General features: G+C 33.9%; 1 protein-coding gene across 6 annotated transcripts in view; it reads left to right on the forward strand.

Moving 5' to 3' along the window:
* The window catches only part of LOC111626373 (multidrug resistance-associated protein 4-like), a 169,210-nt gene that overhangs the window by 61,327 nt on the left and 86,491 nt on the right, over positions 1-21,392 (forward strand). For all 6 annotated transcript variants that reach the window (XM_023369722.1, XM_023369721.1, XM_023369718.1 and 3 more), the window contains 4 exons: positions 444-693; positions 6,953-7,060; positions 9,779-9,865; positions 13,411-13,602. In XM_023369722.1, the coding sequence (XP_023225490.1) occupies positions 444-693; positions 6,953-7,060; positions 9,779-9,865; positions 13,411-13,602 (637 nt within the window). The remainder of the gene's footprint in view (positions 1-443; positions 694-6,952; positions 7,061-9,778; positions 9,866-13,410; positions 13,603-21,392) is intronic.

Here is a 21,392-nt window from a genome sequence, read left to right on the forward strand (position 1 = left end):
TTGCCGATCTTGCCCCTATACCCGGGGCAACTTCGTCAATTTCTCTCTTCTTGTAAAGTTGTAATTATTTTAATTATTTTTATTTCCAAACTGATTTTAACCAGTTCTATAGTAAGGTAACATTCCAATAGACAATATGCAAAGCTTTTTTTTCAGTTTACAGCAGTATTTATTACACAAAATTTAAGTAAAGGTTAACATGCCGATTTTGCCTCGGTCTCCCCTATATATTGTTTGAAATATATGTATGTATATATATATATATATATATATATTGTACGAAATATAAATTTGACAAACTGGAAAAATATTGAACAATATCCGATTCTGGGATCCCGGTTTACACAGATTTTAATATAATTTCTATATGCTAATGTGTTAATTTTTTAAATAAATATTTTCAGAGTTTTGTGATTAATATTGTTTAATTGTTTATATTTTAGGAAAGAAATGAAAACAATTCGAATGATTTTATATGTAAGCGGAATATCAAGTATATTGTCGTATCCTATAACAAAATTATTTACTCTTCTGTCATTTGTCACAATTATATTAAATGGAGGAGAATTAAATGCCAAAATTGTGTTCGTCACAATGGTTTATTCCGTGTACATTTTCATTAGCATTATTAATCTATTTTCTATTGCAATGAGTTTCGTTTCAGATATATTGGTTTCATTGAAGAGGATACAGGTAATAAACACTTTAAAACCTATTCTTTTAAAATTTAACTACTGTAATACTAATTTAGAATTTGTGGCGTAATAAACACTAATATTGTGTTTTATTCTAAAGACACATGGCAAATTTTCCATCAAATTCCTTTATTTTAGTTGAGTTTTAATCTAAAATAACTAAAACAACTAGGGAAGACAGATTCATNAAATCCGAAACTTAAGCAAAAAAAGTCTACTGAACAGACAACATTTTGTGGTAAATTATATAATAATCCGGAAACCTTTTCCACGCAAATATTATAAGGTTTTAGATACGAAGATTTAATTTAACCTGAACAATGCCTGAAATTCAGGTTCGACTTGTAAAAAAAAATCGTTTTATCTTCGATTTTCACCATACATTACAGAAAACTGTATTGTGAAAATGAGTTCGAATTTATTCACATTGACGAAATTGAGATGACATGCCAATCCATATAAGTTTTTAAGCTTTTATGAATAGAAGTAGAAGTCTTTACTGTAATTAGTTATGGTTGGAATTGAATACTTCTAAAAATTAATAATTTGAGGAATTCGAATAAGTTTCTAAAAATTGAAATTTCATAAATAAGCAAGAAATAAAATTAGTTGAATACAATGAAAATAGGGTTACACAGAAATGTCAGCTTGCATTGTATGCAGAAATTTGTACCTAAGCAACATGCAATATTTAAGAAAATTCACGAAAATTATACGAAAAATTAGATCAAAATATCTTTATATCACTATCACCGTTATGCGATTAGAATTTCTCACCTGAAGACGAACATACTGTTTACGTTCGAACATACTGTTTACGTTTTTGTTTTGTTTTTTGCTTTGTTAAACTCTGTTTCTGCTTTGAGCAATAAAACAGGTCATTTTATGCTTATAGTTTGGTCGAGCCATTATATCAATGACCTGGTAGGAAAGGTTATTATTAGTGCGGTGTTTTCTATAGCCTACTTCATAAACAAATATTGGATATTAATTAGGTTGGGTTTAATTTCAGATTCCCCAGAATAATATGCAAATATTTTAAATATACTCTGGCAGTTCTATTGATAAAAAATAGTTCTTTTACTTTAACATACATAGTTATTTTAATTTTTACACTAGCTTGCTCAATATTGGATAATAATTAGGTTGGGTTTAATTTAATCTCAGATTCCCCAGAATGATATGCAGATATTTTAAATATACTCTGGCAGTTCCATTGATAAAAGAAATTAGTTTTTTTTAATTTTTACACTAGCTTGATCAATGTTATTTGACTCTGTAAGCTTATACGGATTATATCCGAAGACTTCTACTATTTAATTACTGAGCATAAGTTGCACTGACCAATAGCAAACGTCTTTATTTGGAAAAAAAATAAAAATTAATTTCTACACTTAATATAATACTTAATCAATAGATTACTTCTTTATTGATAAGATATTTGTGAGAATCCGAACAGGAAGTGTCTGTGGTATCATTTGTTGTAGTTGTTGTGTGTTTGCTGTAATCAGTGCTTTTTGCTGGATTATCCTGACAGATTACGTGATTTTCATTAACGTTAGATGTTTCTGTCTGTTGTATTCGATCTGCAACCTGTTGTTTGATAAGTTCAAGTGTTGTTTGTAGGACAAGGTTGTATGTATAATTGTTCTTTTTTGATCAACACTTCTTTGTTCGGCGACAGTGAAGTGAGGATATTGTTGTGTCGATCTATTGTCCATTCCATCGATTGGCATGGTTTTCTATCTTTTGTGGTCTGTATATGCATTGTCACAGAAACACCAAGGATAAGTTGGTTCCTCTCATCTGTTGAGGGCATTGCAGTAGCCATGTTGGGCTGGCGCTGCTTTTACCACCAGTAACAAAAGGAGACTGTGGCCTATTTTCGAACGTGAGCCTCTGCCTAACGCGGACCGTGTTAACCCTGGCAACGTCCGAGCCGGTATCACACTTACATCTGGTTACTATCATTATAAATATCTTCACAAAATATGGGTGTGGTCACTCTTAGCTTGATTACACTCCATATACCTTACTGGCATGGGTATTCATACCAGTTGTTTGTGCCGCAGCCCGTATTGCTCTATGAATCAGTAAAGTTACTAGAATCTCCTATTACAACCAGCTGGTGACTACAGGAGATTTATCATTATTATTATTATTGTTATCAATTCATCTTCATTATATTATAAGATTTGCTTTGAAAGAAGGAAGGAAATGTCTCTTGGACAATAAGCGTTTCCTCTGGTACAACGGTTAGATAACATATTCAATAAAAACATACAAGAAATAATTTTATAAAATATTAATAATAATTTTATTTTGTACTATTTGTTTAGTTGTATTCGACTATCGGCCAAAGCTCTCCATGCCTTTCTATCTTGCACAGTCACCTTCAATTATAAAAAATTCAGTGACTTTTCAATTGAGTCAAGCCACCGAATCCTTGGTCGGCCTCGCTCTGTTTTCTGCTAATTATCTCCAGCATGATCGCCTTCTCAAGTTCTTATTATATTATATCTATCTATATCTATATCTATATCTATATATATATATATATATAAATGGACATGTATGTCCCTATATCTCACGTTTTCGCCAAAACTACACATCGCACGTGAATAGTGTTTGTATGTGGTGGTAGCCCCAAGTCTCCATTCGTGCATAGGGGTGGTTGCGTCTCGATAGCTATAAGGGTGCGGGAGATATGAGGTTGAAAGTGGCTGACTTCGAAGATGTGTAACAATGGAAGTGTCAACAATGGAAGTGTTAACAATAGAAGTGTTAACAATGGAAGTGTTAACAATGGAAGTGTTAACAACGAAAGTGTTGAGTAACAAAGGAAGTGTTAATATAAAGCGGCATGCAAGATTTACAGGCAGTTTTTTGTGGGAAATCAAACATATTTTTAGACTCATGTAAAAATTCTCTAATTAGTCTGGAAACGGGGACATAATTCTTGCATTCTGTGAAAACTGTTAAGATTGGCTATAATGTAATTCTCTTAATCTTCACTATCGTTACTTTTTGCCCACAAATAAAAACCCAGTGAAGCTTGTCCTTGCAGCTAGATTCTAGATTACTTAGAAAAACAGTCTTTTATATATATAAAAAACTATATTATATACAAATGTACGAACAAATAAAAATCCAGCGAAGCGGGTCCTTGCAGCTAGTATGATTATAAAAGGATAATATTTGTTTGATGATCTGGGATTTCATTAGATTTTCGGTTGGACTCTGTCTAAGACAATTTTGTTGGTGATCCTCGCTGTATTTGGGATGCGCAATAGCCGTCTATAACACCACATTCGTTCTTTCGTTAACTTTTATTAATGTATAATACATGCATGTCCTGATCCCGCTATGCATAATAAAAATTATGTTTCCAGCACCACAGTTGGAAATCGTCGATCTTTGTTTTGTCCTCTTTCTTTAGAGTTCACGTTTCACAGTCATATATATGGCCATGGGAAAGATAATAGCGATAACTAATTTGCATTTAATTTGGAGGGAGATGTCTTTGCTCTTTCAAAAGCTGTTTATGCTTATCATCGAGATTTGTCCAAGAGCTATGCAGGACTGATTTCAGGACTGCAATCGTCATTACGGTCGATTTTGGACCCGAGGAATAAAACTTCTTCCAATACCTCGATTTCTTCATTGTTGCTCACTATTTTGACTTTCGCATTATTTGCAGTTATAATTATTTTGGTCTTCTTGTAGATAAGAAGCAGCCTACTTTTGCATTTTAATGCTTGGCTTTCAGTAGCAACTGCTCTAGATCCTCCTGACTTTCCGTGAGCAGCGTGTTGTCATCTACATATCTCAGACTATTAATTTTTCTACTTCCAATTTTCACTCCAATGTTATACTCATTCAAATCTGCTTTTCTAATCGCCATCTCTGCGTACAAAGTGAATAGTCATGGTGAAAGGATTCAGCTGTAGAGGGTGTTCCTTCTAATTTTTAACCAGTTTTTTGTTACTATTTCATACATTGCTTCCTGACTAGTATACAGCGATCATAAGAATTGAGTGAGATGCGGTGAAATTCCGATTTATTTGACGCACTTCCACAACTTGTTGTAATACAATCGACAACCTTTCAGTAATTAATAAAGAACAGGTATATATATTTTTGGTATTTCCTCGCTGTTTCCATGATCCATCGAAGATTACGATATGATCATGTGTTTCTCTTCCCTTTGGGAAACTTGCTTGTATATCTGGTATCTCTCTGTCTAAAGTTGAGCACATACGCTGTTGAATGATCTTCAGTAGAATCTCACTAGCATCAGAAATAATAATAATACAATTGCGTAAATGAATATTTAAAACAATAATCAAAATAAAGTATTTCTTTACAAATAGCTATCAATGTATGAAAATGTAGATATAACTTGTCCTCAAGAGTTTTCGTTTCTTTATTGTTGCGATATAAAAATGATTGAATAGTGACACTCAAACGGCAAAAGGGTGATTGAATGCGGGACTTTATCTTGTGGTAACAAATAGAATACGAATGTGAATATATTGTGAAGGAATTAAACCGATAAAATTTTTTAAATGTATGTTTGATCATAATGTTCTATACGTTTGAAGAGGAAATGTAAGACTAAACGGGAATTGGCTACGTCGGTCTGTAAAAGTAGATGAGTAAGTTTATTAAGAATTAAATATACAGTAGAGCGTCGATTATCCGAATCAATTGGGGACTGGAGTTGTTCGGATAACTGATATTTCGGATAACCGATTGTGTACGAAAAAATAGTTTAACGTATCCGATGTTGAAATTTTTCTTCGTTGCGTGTCGCTTTGCGTTGAATTTTCGTCGATGTTAAGCCTAACGAAGACAATTGTATCGTTAAAAATTATTTTTTATTTTGTACGAACAAAATCAATATATTGAAAAATATAAAAACAATAAAAAATTATACCTCAAAAGTTAATTTAGTATCAGAAACGTAAAATATTTGAGTAGCCCGAGACAAAGCCAAAGATTGCAGCGCCACAGCACTGGCGAAAATTTAAATTTTCCGACTGGAATTCTTTCGGATAATTGACGCTCTACTGTATTTAGGTAATTCGGCATTAAATTTATTCAATAAGGACACTGAGACCGGGGCCCAAACAAATAAAGCCTAGTCAACTGCGGATTGAATATTAGTAAAAAATATTGAGCTAAGTGTATTTCTGTTAAGTACAGATTCAAAATTATTCCAGAGTATTCACTTCCCGACGAACAGAGATTTTTAGTCAAGTTTTCTACGGAAAATTTAAATAACAGTCTGAGATCAAATATTAAACCGAGAATGTATGGGTTGGAAATAGCAATTTTAATATCTTCAGCATACTCATTAATAAGTGAGGATGAACTAAGTGATAAAGATTTATCAATGTAAGCATGATGGGGAAGTTAGTAAGTATCAATATGATATTAAGTGTGCAAACTAATTTTCAATATTCTGACGATACATTCTTTGTTTATCGCGGAATAGTTCGGCATAAGAAAACTTTTTAAAAAATATACTGTATTCCAATACTACAACATTTAGCTAAAGTTTTTCGGATGACTTTTCATAGAACCTGTTAAAAATATTATTGTATGTATGACAGAAGCAATTTTACAATACAAGTTAACTCAAGTGTGCTGTATTTGTTTTGTATGTTAAAAAATTTAGTAACATCTGTTCAAACCTGATAAAAGTTAATATCGTGCTTTACACAAGTTTTTGCATTTTCTTTCTCTGTGAGGAATCAGGATTATACATGATTCGGATGAAAACGATATATTCAATTTTGTGAAATCTGTGTAGCATACGTATAACGAAACAATTTTACAAGTAAAAGAACTGAAATACATCGGTCATACGACTATTGTTATTTATAATAAAATCTAGAAATAAGTAGAGTAACTTAAATAACAAATTTATAATATTGGTATTTCAACGTTTATAAAACACCGTATAATCATTTTTTCTACAGAAGTAGATATTCATTATTAGTCATTTTGTTCTGGCCTCTTTTGTTAAATAAATTAACGTTTTAGCCAAATCAAAGCTTGGGAAAATCGGGTAGTTAGACACAAGGCTAGACATTATTGAAATAGATCGTGTTATAAAAAATACTTTAGTTTTTTTAATAACCACGAGTTGATTTTAAATCCCAGGAGTAGTAGCACAGCACCTTAACCGCGTATTTCGCAGTGTGCAAACTTCCATTAATATAAATAACATTTTCGGAATTTTAATTTAGGGTTTCCTACTCCTTCATGAAAAAGAGAATAATGCTGCCAAAACGGTAGAAGAAGAAGATAATTTAAAGGAAATACGCATGGATACTGTCACAGCTGCATGGGAAAAAGTAAGACTTGGCTTTAAATTTAAGTTTAACCATGATAATAATAACTTTTGCGATTCGTTTAATTCGATAATTTTAAAGTATTGTAGATGTATCTTAATTAGAAGCATTTTCACGTAAAATTATTGATCGCCGCTGGTTGTTCTGTTTTTTGAATCTATATATGTATATATATAAATTAGTGAAAAAGTTAGCGATATCCATTAAGATTTCAACGAAAACAACAGTCATTTTGATTTACTAGTAGATAATTGAATAACACTACAAAATTATGGTAGTTAGTATCGGGATGACACTCGCCCGATTAGTTGGAACGTGGAGTTTTCTCGGATTTTATTTACGTGTGTAACTTCTAAATTGAAAAAGCCTTTCTCACAGTAAGTCATTCCAGAAGTTATTGCTACGTTTGTAGATTACTCTTGTGTTACTTTTCCTTATCACGTGGATTGATTTCAAAAAAATATTTTTCCTGATACAGACCTTGCTTGTTTTTAAAAGAATTTTAAACTACCTTGCATACAAGAAAAATGTTTGTATTTTTGTTCACAGGTCTTTGTAACGCTACATACTTTTCATAAATGTTTAAATTGTGGTAATATTATAAAATACTGCATGCATTGCAACCTATGTATAACTATAAAATTTAATGTGATTTGTATTGGAAATATTTGTAAATATATTGTTGTTTCTTAAATAAAAATGGACAAGGTTTGCAGGAACCAAATTCAAGTAACTTTATTAAATTAATCGATGATGCAATTTTAATTGTGGTTATGATGTAAGACATAAATAATAGTAATGAAATTATTTGTAAAAATATACCGTAGAATCTTGCACCTATTTACACATTGGTCGTAATATCCCTCTTTTGATTGTTTTTTAATGGTATGAAAAATTTATATTGAGTTTACATTGTGTCAAATTTACAAATAACTTTAATTCGATAACTAATTCTACGTCAATTAACTTTACTACAATAGGAAGTGTACACGTGACCTGATATAAAACAACCAGTATTGTAAATTTACCAAACATTGTAACTTGAAACATTTCAAGAGGGAATGCTTGCTGATCAGATCTCTGATATTAGTTTAAAATAGATGGCCCTCCAATGGCTGAGTGGACGCCGTTACATAGTGAAGGTGATCAGATCCTAAACACTGGCAGTTTGGTTGTGGGTTCGCGCCTTGATTGAGCAGGCTGGCAGCTTTGAGTTTTCTGGATTTTCTCCTTGCAAATAACGCCTGAATAGGGGTCAGCTCCCCATAAAAGTCATTCCTGGAAAGCATTCTGTGTTAATCTTTAAATAAATATTTTCAGAGTTTAACAATTAATATTGTTTAATTGTTTATACTTTAGGAAAGGTATGAAAACAATTTCAATGTTTTTATATATAAGCGGAATATCAAGTAATTAACGTATCCTACATCAAAATTATTTACTCTTCTGTCATTTGTCGCAATTTTATTAAATGGGGGAAAATTAAATGCCAAAATTGTGTTCGTCACAATGGTTTATTCCGTGTGCATTTTAATTAGCATTATTAATCTATATTCTCATGCAATGAGTATTGTTGCAGATATATTGGTTTCAACTGGCTGTTGTTTTAACTTGTAATATTCGAAAGTAAAAGCCAGAGTCCATAATAGCCAGAATATGTCGATACACGCCTATGCGGGTTGCCAAGACACAGATCAGAATGGGACTGAATCTTCACTGAATACGATTCATTTTCAATCAGAACAGTTTTATATTAATTCAGCCCTACACCACTGCAATCTTTATTGACGATGGCTACGGGTCAGTGACATCTGGCATCGTGAGCATAGATTCCATTGGTATAATTGTCTAGGAATGGTCTTGATTGTCACTTTAGTATTGGTCACATGTTACAGTCATTTGGAAAAGTTTAAGACCACTAGTTGTTTTCCAGTATTTTTCACATTTCATCATTTGCGTAAATTATTACATCATTTCGTGTGTTGAGTGTATCAAATGCATTCTGCTAATATAAATAAATGTGTGTGTGCCGTTTATCGGCAGTTGTTGACTCGATTTTGCATAGATAGTGCTGTACTGAAATTATTATAATGGGTAAGAATCCTTCACTCACTGTTGCAAAAAAACAAAAAAATTTTGACCTTGCATAAAGTCGGTTTTTCTGAACATCAAATAAGTTCTAGAGTAAACGAGCAAAACACCTGTTTATCAAGCTATCAGTAAATTTTAAAATATGTCGAGAATTCACTGACCCAATAAGGAGTGGTCGCCTGAAAAATACCTCTTTACATAATGACTATGTGATAGAAAAATATTGTATTAAAAAATAGTATTGCGTTCTATTGTCAGTAACTTGAATTTGTTGGGAGTGTCACGTGTCACAAACAAGTTCAGAGAATGTTCTCATTGAAGAAATTCCTACCACGTTATATTCTCTACTTGTTGGTGTTACTACTGAAATAACAGATAAAAACTTTATTAAACGGTGGCTGAGAAAATCCGTTTTATCGACTTTATTTTACAGGGTGTCAGGTTATTAATAAAAATGTTACGGGACATTCAATTGACGTACGATATATACTGTACAAATAATTCATTTTAAAAACAATAAACTAATTAATTTTAAATTTATTAACATGTGTCATGAATTAATGTTTAGTATATAATTATTTTTTATTTATAACGTTTAAGATTAGTTTTGCTTGTTTGTTGTTTTAAAAGGGAACCGAAACAACGTTGAATGGGATATCTTTAAATATACAACCTGGAGAATTATTACTTGTTGTTGGTCAAGTTGGATCAGGAAAGGTAAATATCTTAATTTTTCAATTTATTTTAAATTAATTACATGCTTTACGATTTAACGACCGTTTTAAAAATTACACAAAATGTAACCATTTATCTGTTTATAATAAAAAGACTTCAAATTTTAATTCTTTCTTTGGTTACTTAAGATATTTTATCCCTTTTTATTTTATTTTTATTTGATTCGAATTCATGAAAATAAAAAATATATGTTTTGTGTAGTTTTTAGGCAAAATGGCAGGTATTATATATAACTTGTGTCAGAATAGAAAAATCGTCATGTAATTGTTTGTATTTGACTTAATTAACTTGTTGTGTGCATAATCCGTTATAAAATCGTTCATCTTTGTTGTAATGCATTAAAATAAACTGACTGAATGAAGGGGAAATATGATATACAATTTGATTATAGACGTTTATAATTACGTGTTTAAGTCATTGCTGATCTAATATCTCCAACTGAATATAAATATTTATTTAAAAATATAAATGCAATAATTCTTTATTAGTTTCCTTCTCCATGAAACTAATATATAATTCTAAATCTACAAGTTATTCTTATTCTATGTTTTCCAAAAAGTATTAGTTTATAAAAATTGATTTTAGAAATTTATGCATAACAACATTGTGCATGTATAACTGAATTTTTTTATTATTTAATTACTAGGAGATAAGCCCGGCGTTTCTTGATAAAAAGTAACGATAGCGAAAGTTAAGATTATTACATTACAGCAATCTTTCACGTTTTCACAAAATGCAAGAATTAGGTTTTCTTTTCCAGACTAATTAAAAAATTTTTATATGGGTCTAGAATTAAGTTCGATTTAACGCAAAAAACCGCATCTGCGCCTGTAAATCTAGCACGTTGCTTTCTCTTAACATTTCCATTGTAGAAGCCTTAATTGTGTCTCTTTTCCCGCGTGGGGAAAATTTCAAAAAATCCCTGTTTAGTGTGCGTTCTCGTGACGTACCCTAACTGTGTTCCAAATTTCAAGTTTTAACTCCTGTTCGTGCTGAAATGCTCGTATACACGCGCGCCACCTATCGTAGGATAAATGTACTAAGCCAGAAACCTACGCGGGAGTGTATTAAACAACTTCCCAAAGTTTTATGATAATCGGATAAATGGTGTAGTAATGCATGAAGGACACACAGACAAGCATACATTAGATTTTATATACTGTATACAGATTGTACGCCCCTCTACGAAAGTTCGTAGATAAAATTTTATTGATTCACATGCCTTTGTGTCCTTATTATACAGTTTATTTTATAAGTATCTACTGGGACAATTCTATTAGTAGGATTCTATCTTACAGGTTTCAGGTTTTGCAAATTCACGAAACGTATTTAGAAAAAAACAGTCTCTATTTTTCACCTGTTTCACCTGTACACACTCACCCGATTGCAGAAACAAAGTTTACGTTAAACGACGTTAGTTGGCCAAGACCATAGGTTACCGAAAAAGCGCAATTCTGGGAATGGTTAGGAAGCATGAAGCAGCGAACATCAAGAAAGGGTCTTTTAAAAATTCTCCCACTGGAATCGTAAAATTTACAAATAATGAAAGTATAAATAGCGTTATGAAAGAGATTGCTCGCAGAAAAGGTTCGAAAATGTTTACAAAAAGGGCCCGTAATTTATACAAAATCCTCAGAAATGATAAGGATGTTATAATGTCAGAGGAGAAAGCAGGGGTTTATAGAATTCTTTTTGAGAATATGCAATTGGGCGTTAAAAAAGACTATATTGGAGTAACCACCAGGAGTTTGGGACCTAGACTCTAGAAACATAGTTATAATATCAGAAAGAAGTCTAATGCAACAATTTTGTCCCAAATGGCGCAAGCACAAGGATCTGTATTCAAATGGAATGAGGCAGCCATTACAAAACCTTTATCTTCCTCATCTTTGGCGTTGACAGCTGAAAAGTTGCTGATTTATAGAAGTAAAATACAGTAAGGCTGTTTAAATGCGAGGAATGCAGAAAGTCTTCCCTCTGCATGGAAGTTTATAATTAAGAAATTTAATAAGAGCTCTAACCAGTCAAAATAGTAGTTTTATTGGATGTATTAGTAATTGTATTTCTTAATACTTATATGTATATGATTTACATTTTTATATTTTTATTTTATGTTACTCCGTTGGTTATTTAATTTTTAATTTTTGAATTTTGTATTTCATTAACGGAATCCTTTAATTCAAATTTGGTTCTCAACCTGAGGATGGCCTGTGAATCAGGCTGAATACGTTTGTTTTGAAATAAATTATATTTCTCGGCAAGAGTAAAGTGTTAGTTCTATGTATAGTGATTTGCTGAGTACTTTATGATGAAATAGGTTACAATAATCGCATTTCAGGGATAAATAAACCGCATGGGAAATTATACAAAACGAATTTTCTTCCTTGTTTTCTTGTTGATCTGCTGGCAGCAAGACCTCGTTTTTATTATAAACGCCTCTATCATTATACAAAATGCTTTTTATATTTATTTAATGGTAGTTTGATAGATACCTGCATACAGTACAGATATGAATCCCGATAAGATCACCGGCTAACCTCTGAAAGCTTCCAGTGGCATAAAATTGTAATGTTATCAACTGTTGTTCAGTAGTTAATGGCAATCTTCTTCCATCTAGATGCTTAATTTCGTCATCAATACGATATAAAATACGAACAAATTCAGATTTAGAAAATCGATATCGAATTCGAAATTCGTTTTCGGAATATATTTCTAAAAAGTTATTTCGATCTCGATCTCTTTCTCTCTTCGTAATTGTCGAGATGAATAATTTTCTTGATTCGTCTCGTTTACCATATTTATTACATGAAAAATATCAATTGTAACATAAACTTTGCCACCAACAAATGAATATGGCGACTTCTACTCAAATAAAATGCTGTCTAAACCTGCTATCAAAAGAGTTCAAAAAGTAGATCAAATAACTTGTTTCTAATCGGTGTTAAACTGTGGAAAGCGAGATATGCCGTCTCTGCAATGAAAGTTTTCTGAATTGCGGTCTACACGATTGGCGTTTAAACATTATCTCTGCAATCGGCTGACTCTGTGTTTCGGACCTCTTGGTCCCTCATGAGTAGGTTTACAGCCACTAGGTGCTAAAACAAGATTTTATAAAATTATAAAAAATAACTTGCAGATGAAGGACCAAGTGGTCCGAAACACAAACGTAGTGTGTATATGTGAAACAAATGATAATAATGAAACAAATATTTTAATAAGTTTCCTTAATTCGCTGCACCCGGACGACAGTATAATACGTCCTACTACTAATACCATAAGTCCCATTAGACACTTAAATAATAAACTTGTATTGATTAATTAATAAATGTAATTTGTCTGTTTTTCTTATGAATTGACAGAATATGTTTTATCATCCGTTGCATTATATGTGCTGATAAAGTAAAGCAATTGATAATTGAAATAATATCCTTATAATAATACGTAAATATTTCTAAAATATTTATATAATTGTATTATTTATGCAAAACATTTCGTATCAAATAATTAAATGACATAAATTTCGTTAGACATCTCTATTAATGTCCATGTTGGGAGAGATTCCAATTACTTCTGGTGAAGTGTCTCTGAAAGGAAAGATCTCGTATGCTTCTCAAGAAGCTTGGGTATTCAACGCAACTGTAAAAGAAAATATCTTGTTCGGAGAAGAATATCACGAAGAAAAATATAAAAAAATCTTGCATATCACTGCGTTAGAAAAGGTAAGATAATTTATGCATTTATTATTAAAACTTTTGCATACTTATGTCGGTTGTAGACGAACATCTGTTTATCAACTGCAAAATAATACGAAAATGATCTGTTATGTTTCACGTTACGATTACGTTACAAGTCAATTGTATTGCGTTTTTCTTAGAAAGGTTCCATGGTTTATGAAGTTAAATTATTAGAAAGTACAAATGATGTAATTGGATTTTATATTTTAATGGGTTTCTGTTAAACATCAATAAAGTAGCAATGTTTAATACATTAATTATTATAACAGTGCAATTACATTCGTAATCATGAACATATTGTGTATTAATTAATAGTGCAATGTATAGTATTAGTAGTAGTTCTTCCAATGCTAAGTAGCATACTGGGGCAGCAATTATCTTATATCGATTTTGATCACAGGCAAAAGCTTCAGCTTTCTCTCAGGTCATATTGAGCATCTTGTAATCTTGAAGAAAAGTTTTAAGCCAAGTATTCCTGGAAAGTTCTCGTGGTCGTTTGGCATCAGGGAAACCCATTTTATGGTTGTTTTAGGAAGCCTATTGTTCTTTAAAAAAAATGTGACCGGCCAGAAAGACTTTTCTATTGGCAACAAAGTTATGAAGATTGCATATCACACTCTGAAGAACCTGTTCATTGGAGATGTGATCTAAATATCAATTAACTTAATGTCGTTTATCCTGATGCCAATTTTGTGTCCCTTCTGACACAATGCGTGTTGTAGCATTGTCTCACTTTCCTCTAATAAGGCGATATCGTCAGCAAAACCCAAATTTTTGCAGACGGTCCTGGTCAGATCACTCGGTGCCAGCCCCAATGCGCGCACCAAACTCTTATTCCTGCTGAATGACCTAATCAAGGGCGATCCCTTCGTGACTCCTGTCATAATTTTAAAGAAGTCTATTTGACCATCTTTAATCTTACGCAACAACTTGAATGCAGATATAGACCTTGAAAATGATGAAAATGTTTGTCGATACACCATATAATTGCAGGATTTGTCAGAGGGACTCATAGTGAACACTGTCAAAAGCCTTCTTGAAATCAATGAAATTAATAGCAAATGGGTGTCAATAATCAATGAATTGTTCGATGATATTTCCAAGGTATAAGATCTGCTCACTGTACGATCTTCCACAGCAAATCCCAACTTGCTCCTCTTTGAATCGTTGATAGAGGGAAATCCGCAAGCGTCGAAAGAGGACCATACAAAAATGCCTTTCTAGGCACAGAAAGGAGGCTGATACCTTGCCAGTTGGTACGCTCAGAGTTATCTCCTCTCTTAGGAAATCTGACTATAACGATCTTCTGAGACCTCCCCACAATACCAGTCCCTGTTAAACAATAACGTTAACCTGTTCCAACATAGACTGCTCTTCAGGCTGCAAAACCTCAGCAATAATTTTGTCAAAACCGGCTGCACTGCTATTTTTTAGACATTTAATTGCAAGTACTACTTTCTCAAGGGTAATATCACTAATATCACCATTTTCTGAATTACCTGAAGCTCACCCTGTGTATCCTCAATATCGAAATAGTGTATGACGATCGGTTCTGCCTGACTAAATGTTTTCTGAAAATCTTCTATCCATCTGTTGTTCTGCTCATTTTGGGCCATCAGAAGCGTCTTGTTTTTGTGTTTTATTGGAATGCTGGGTTACTTTTCATCCCAGTCAGTTCATTGACTATGCGGTACAGTCTTGGAGTCATTCCAGTCAAAAACCTCCTGCGCTTCAACGCCCTTTCGTTCTAACCACTCCTTCTTGTCTTTCTGACAGCTTTTCTTTACACGTCTATCTAACTCGGTGTATATTTGGCTTTCTTCCTTCATCTTACTCATTGTTTTGCCTGATCTTTTTTAAGCATTGCATCTTTTCTCTCATCAATTAACTTCCACGAGCGATCTCGGATCTACTGATCGTTTTTTCGTCCTCGACATCTTTCAATGATGTTTTGGGTGAACTCCATAATAATGTCCTGAGGTTTTCCCACAGATCTACGTAGTATATCTGTTACATCTCGAAGAAGAGAGAAGAGATTATGCATCTCCAGAGTAAATGCTTCTGCGATGATTACATCATTTAATGATTGGATCATAATTTTTCTCTCACTGAATGTCCATTTTAGCATGAACTGCTTTTGCTTATGATGTTTGAGCTTAACTTGATCGTGGTTAGATCTAAAATTTGCACTTCTGTAAATCCTCAATTCGCGCAATGATAACCTCCACTATTTACTAATACAAATAAAGTCTGTTTCATTAAAAGTCCTCTGTCTGGTGACAGCCAGGTTTTCTTATGGATAAGCCAATGCTGGAAGTAAATGTTTCCAACACAACCTGTAATGTTCACAAACGATGTTAGCCTTTCTCCATTGTCACTCATATAAACAGAGATACATGAGCAACAATTACAGTCTCAAGTCTTCAACGATTGCTGCCCAATTGGGCATTCAAGTCTCTGATCAGTACCCTCAAGTCATGATTCGGGATACCATTAAAGACGTCTTGGAGCTTTTTATAAAATTCATCTTTTATTGTGTCCTCCGCATCGTTGGTTAGCGCAAAAATCTGCACCACAGTCGCTTTGGCGTGTTTATAAATAAAGCGAGATGTAAAATTGATGTGAGGTAGCAGAAATTTCTTTAATAACTAGACTTTAATACTAATACTGTTTGAGTTACGTAACAGTTGTTGTTTGTAGCTATCCGAGAAAGTCTCAGGACGGGAAACACTTTTCCCAACTTTACCTGAGGGATCACCGCAAGCCAATACATTTTGTATTACATTCATTTGTGTTCCAACAAACGGAGCAGGGCCTGGATGCTCACAAATCTCTTCTTTACACTTTCCTATCATACTTACCCCATCTTCCCCTCCCCCCTCTCTTATCCTCTTCTTACTTCTCTTCTAAGGCTAAGCCTCTGGTACGGCCTTCTTAACTTTTACAATAATAATAATATCCGAGAAAGTCTCCCATTACATTTTCTCGAAGGCAACATGACGCTATCTCGTGAACTATTAACCTCTGCATGGCCGAAATCGTCCGTGAATATCGCCAGAGACGGCCGAAAAAAAGTCAGTCGCCGTTTTAGCCCTCGGAGAGGAAAGAAGTCGTTGCCCATTCCGTAGGATAACCTTTATCAACAAGCTTTTTTTGTGTTAGTGCACGATAGAGCCTGGATATTTCAACGAGACATTTCGACTGGATATTTCACCCTTGGACAAATCCTAGAAAAGCTTATAAAAAGAACTATTACCCGGTTCTTCGATTCGATGTGACCCTGATCGGGATATCTGTTACCAAAGGTATTTCTCACCACGCGAACCTTCTGTGAATCTCTCTCTGCGACAAAACTGTAGAACCTCTGTATCTTATCCATTTTATTTTTAATTTAATAATTGTTAATTGTTAAGTGTAGATCGAGAGACACATGCTGTCTCTCGATCTACACTTTATTAGACCGATCGAGAGACACATGCTGTCTCTCGATCGGTTGACATTATGAATCTGTCTAACCAGGCAGAGAGCCTGGCCATTCTCAGGGCTCTCCATTACATAAAACACAACCCAAGACTACACAATAAGACAATCAATATATTCAGTGAAAGCAAAACAGCATTTGCTCAATTCAAACGGTTACGAACAATACTGTATATTGTTCAAGAATCTATCAATCTTCTCGAAACACTCCAAAAAAAAGGAGCGACGATTCACTTACACTGGGTTAAGGACATTCAGGAGTTAGCGGAAATGAGCGGGCAGATCTGTTGGCTAAAGGGGCCGCAAGGTTGGACATGCCCATCTCACTAAGCTCTCTTCCGACAAGCCTCATTAAAGCCAAGTTAAACAACACCATAATGCAACTTTGGCAACGCCGGTGGGAATCAGAGAATACAGGCCGACATGCCTTCGAGTTTCTACCAAGTGTTATGGACAGACAAACTATGAACTTCTACCAGCCCAACTTCGCCACCTCACAATTTATAATAGGCCATGGAAACTTTCGAGCATATCTGAAACGATTTCTTAATAAAGAAGACTCAAAATGCCTCTGCTGTATGGATGAGGACCAAAACGCAAAGCACATAATTTGTGTCCAAAATATAAAGTAGAAAGAAGGCTTCTGGCAGGCACTCTGGCTGATGTTGGCTTTCACTGGTCTTGCCAGATGAAAGATTTCCTTACCAATCATAGGACCCTCCAGGCTTTCGAAACCTTCATCAGGGCGATAGACATCTTGAAGTCCGTTAGGTAAGCGACCCTCCTGGTAACATTCAACTCGGGCTTGCATTTGTGAAGGTCTGCTCTAAGACTATGCGTCTTCGGCTGCCCCTAATTTTGCCTGTGCCTCAAGGCGTTGCAGGGTAGGCTTGTAATGTTACACGGGCATAAATTGTGGCACCGTTCTTTGTTCTTTGTTTTAAAATGGTTGGTGTCTTAACGGAGCTTTGGTCACGTACCACTGGACCTGAAGGAACAATGTCATTGTCTCTAGTCCCTTTACCGAAGAATTTGTCGCTCGCGTTTTTGTAACCTCCAAGGTTATGGAGGTTTTCTCCCCCTTGATAGGGGATGTACATACGCGTTAGTTTGTGTGCAGGCCCTTTGACAAGGTAGCCGTTAAGGGTCATTTTACCCGGTTTGGGGCTGTTTTTTGTAAAGAAGGGTTGTTTTCTTTTGTTCCCTCCCATGGAGGATTTGTCTATACCCTCATTTGGGTTGTACATTCGCGCGTGATTGTTTGTTAAGCTCCAAGGCGAGTCAGCCGTAATGGCTAATCCTACTGCCTCAAAACAGGGGCAGTTATACTGTATTCCACTGTATTTTGGCTATTTGTGTTTAATAAATGGCACTCGGCAGGTGCTCTGAGATGTCATATTTCACTCTTTCCTATCTACCCTTTTTCTTCTCTTCACTCTTCTCACTTCTTCTACAACTCTTCATCTTTTCTTTTCCAAGGCTATACCTATTGGTGGTGGTCTTCTAATCCTTTAGTAAATGTAAATGTAAATGTCTGACCACTTACGGGACTGCTCGCGCGACTGTGTGGCGTAGAAATTGCCGTCTCGGCTTCCGTGTTCCGATAAACACGGTGGTGTCAATCCTGACAAAGCACTAAAGAGGTGCCGACCCGAAAGGTCACAATACGATCACTAAATGGCCTCCATTCAAATAGTGTCTTTGTCATTCGTTTACTCAAAATAAGACCTGCTGCACGTTCGTACCTCTCTACATGGCCCATGTGCATAATGGTCTTGACATCACTACTGATTCGGCCGTTTGTTTCTCATCTAACCTCACTGATAGCGAGTAAATCAAATCGGTTTTCATCAAATGTCTGTAGTAGCTGAGCGAGTCTTCCACTCTAGTATAGAGTACGCACACTTCCCGTTTCAATTTTCGTAATATTTCTGGCGGAAAAGATCGTTTCGAACACCGTTTGTGCGTTTCATCAGACGCTGTCATATTACTTGGAGCCGAACTTCCGCTCATTCAATCGAAATTTCTGTTTTTTCTTGCTGTTTCTTTAGCACTTATAATTTTTACAGGGACGGGTTGCTAACCCAACAACAAACATTTTGCCTCTAGGCTCAAACGTTTAAAACTATTAGCTAATGAATCCTAAAATTTTAACCGTTTATTTTAAACGTTCTAACGCAATGCAGGCCTATACAAAATAATAATCATTAGTAATTATAATATTAAAAGTAAAATTTCGTTTCAACGTTAATTGTTTTACTGCATTAACTGCAATTTTGTCCTCGCGTAACTCTAGTGTAAATAATAAAATTTTGTCGCAATAGAATAAGAACGATGTTTGAAACTACGAAACACATACTGTATATTATCTATCATATTACGAAGGAACGGAATTATTTCGGAAATGTCACTATGCAAAAATTCTATAAAATTTTGTCACACAACTATGCAACTCTCTTATAACACACAGCATTTATAATGATTCAAATTGAAAAGTTTTCTTTATGTCTTTATACCTGTAAACGATATTATCCTTTTTTATTTTTTAAACAACAGTCTGACAATACGTTTAAGATGATTTTAGTACATTTTTCTTTCAATATACTATTAGTGAAATAAAATATTTTAGAGCATTAAAAAACGGCGTTAAGAAAGTAAGAGCCTTCTGACAAAAGATATACCATAGAAATAAAGAAAATAAGAATAGGAATAAAAATAAAGGGAATCAGTTATTATTTTTAAATTTTGCAAATATTTTTGCTTTAGAGTGCAAAGATATAGAACTTTCCAAAGTGGGCTGTCTTGCAATTTTGTTGTTTTCTGTTAAAATTTATATTTTGTCTTTTGCATAAGTTTCTTTTTGAAGTCAATTATATATTAATTTCTCAATTATTACATTTAGGATAAAATCACACTTAATTTCTCCATATCCAACTTATGCATGCCGGAATACTGACAGGGTAAATTACAAGTTCGCGCTCCGATTGAATCGAATGCGAGTCAAAATGAAGAATCTAAAGTATTTCCGATGAAAGGTCTACATTCAATCTATCTACACCTTATCCATTGGGCCTCCCCTCCATTCGCCTGACCATGAAGGACGTAAGTGAAATGCTCACTTTGTTCTTCTGAGTGAAAATTATTAATAGCAAAACGAAAAATTAAAGAGGAATTGCAAGCTTAATTACTTACTGCAAAAAGTATAGCCAAATAATTTCGGCAATTCTTCGCTTTATATTTTCGATTTCTATCCTTATTATGCGCAATTAACTAAAAACTGATATATCGATTAATAACTGGCCATGTATTTGGAAATTACAGTAATAGCAAATTTTCAGTTTGTAAAGAACCAAAGTCCGAGCGTTATTTTTATTTTACTTTTATTTTGCTTTTATTATATTTTTGTTTGGGGCTTATGTTTAGTTAGGACGAAGGTTTCCTCACCATTCACCTTAGGAACTTAAAAATAGAAGAGAAACCAACTCACCGACGAAAGAAAAGCGCCGTAGAAAAACTCGCGCACACTTGCGCTTCCCGAGCGGAAAAAAGTAAGTCCGCAACGAGAAAGGGGGGGAGACCCCACAAACACGAATTAGGGACTCGCTAAACCTTAAAGAATAAAAACGTCCCGAAAATTGTGAAAAGGAATAATGTAAAAGGTTAGCAATTATTGTCGGAAAATAGGCTGCCAGACAAATAGAAAAAAATTTATTGTTAGCGAATAAGTATGTAAATGAGAAGAGTGATCTCATTCAGAATTGTGACGTCACCTCACAGTATAAAAACAGAACGTCAAGTGAAGATGCCTGAGGTGAACTCTTGATAGCAACGAGCTTTGATGAGCTTCGTAGCAGTGAACGAGAGAGGTGTCCGATAGCATCAACTAGTTCCAAGGTGATTTTGAAGTTATTCGATTTGTGGATCGACGATTATAGAAAGTCTTGATAGTTTGAGGAAATAGGTTCCTAGTATATTAAGGTGACGATTAGGATCTTTAATTTATAAGAATTATTGTTTATAAGTTAAGTCTTTGATTTTCGTCGAATTCCAAAGGAGAATAGAATTAAGTTAGAAATAGATTGATTTGAGTTTTGTCGAGTTGATTCTTGTTGAATTTCATTAAATAAATTATTGTTTGATTTTTACTAAATACTGTATATAGTTTATTACTAGAAGTTTAATTAAATATTTGATTTTGTTATTGACAAACTTTGTCATTATTTAATTCGGTGCACGCTTAAAGTCCAGGCCTGGCACACTAACGCGAATCCGCGTAAAGTACCCGTTAGGGAACG

This window comes from Centruroides sculpturatus, unplaced genomic scaffold (genome assembly GCF_000671375.1).
Source record: "Centruroides sculpturatus isolate CEXI.00-Female unplaced genomic scaffold, Cexi_2.0 scaffold400, whole genome shotgun sequence".
Taxonomy (NCBI): domain Eukaryota; kingdom Metazoa; phylum Arthropoda; class Arachnida; order Scorpiones; family Buthidae; genus Centruroides; species Centruroides sculpturatus.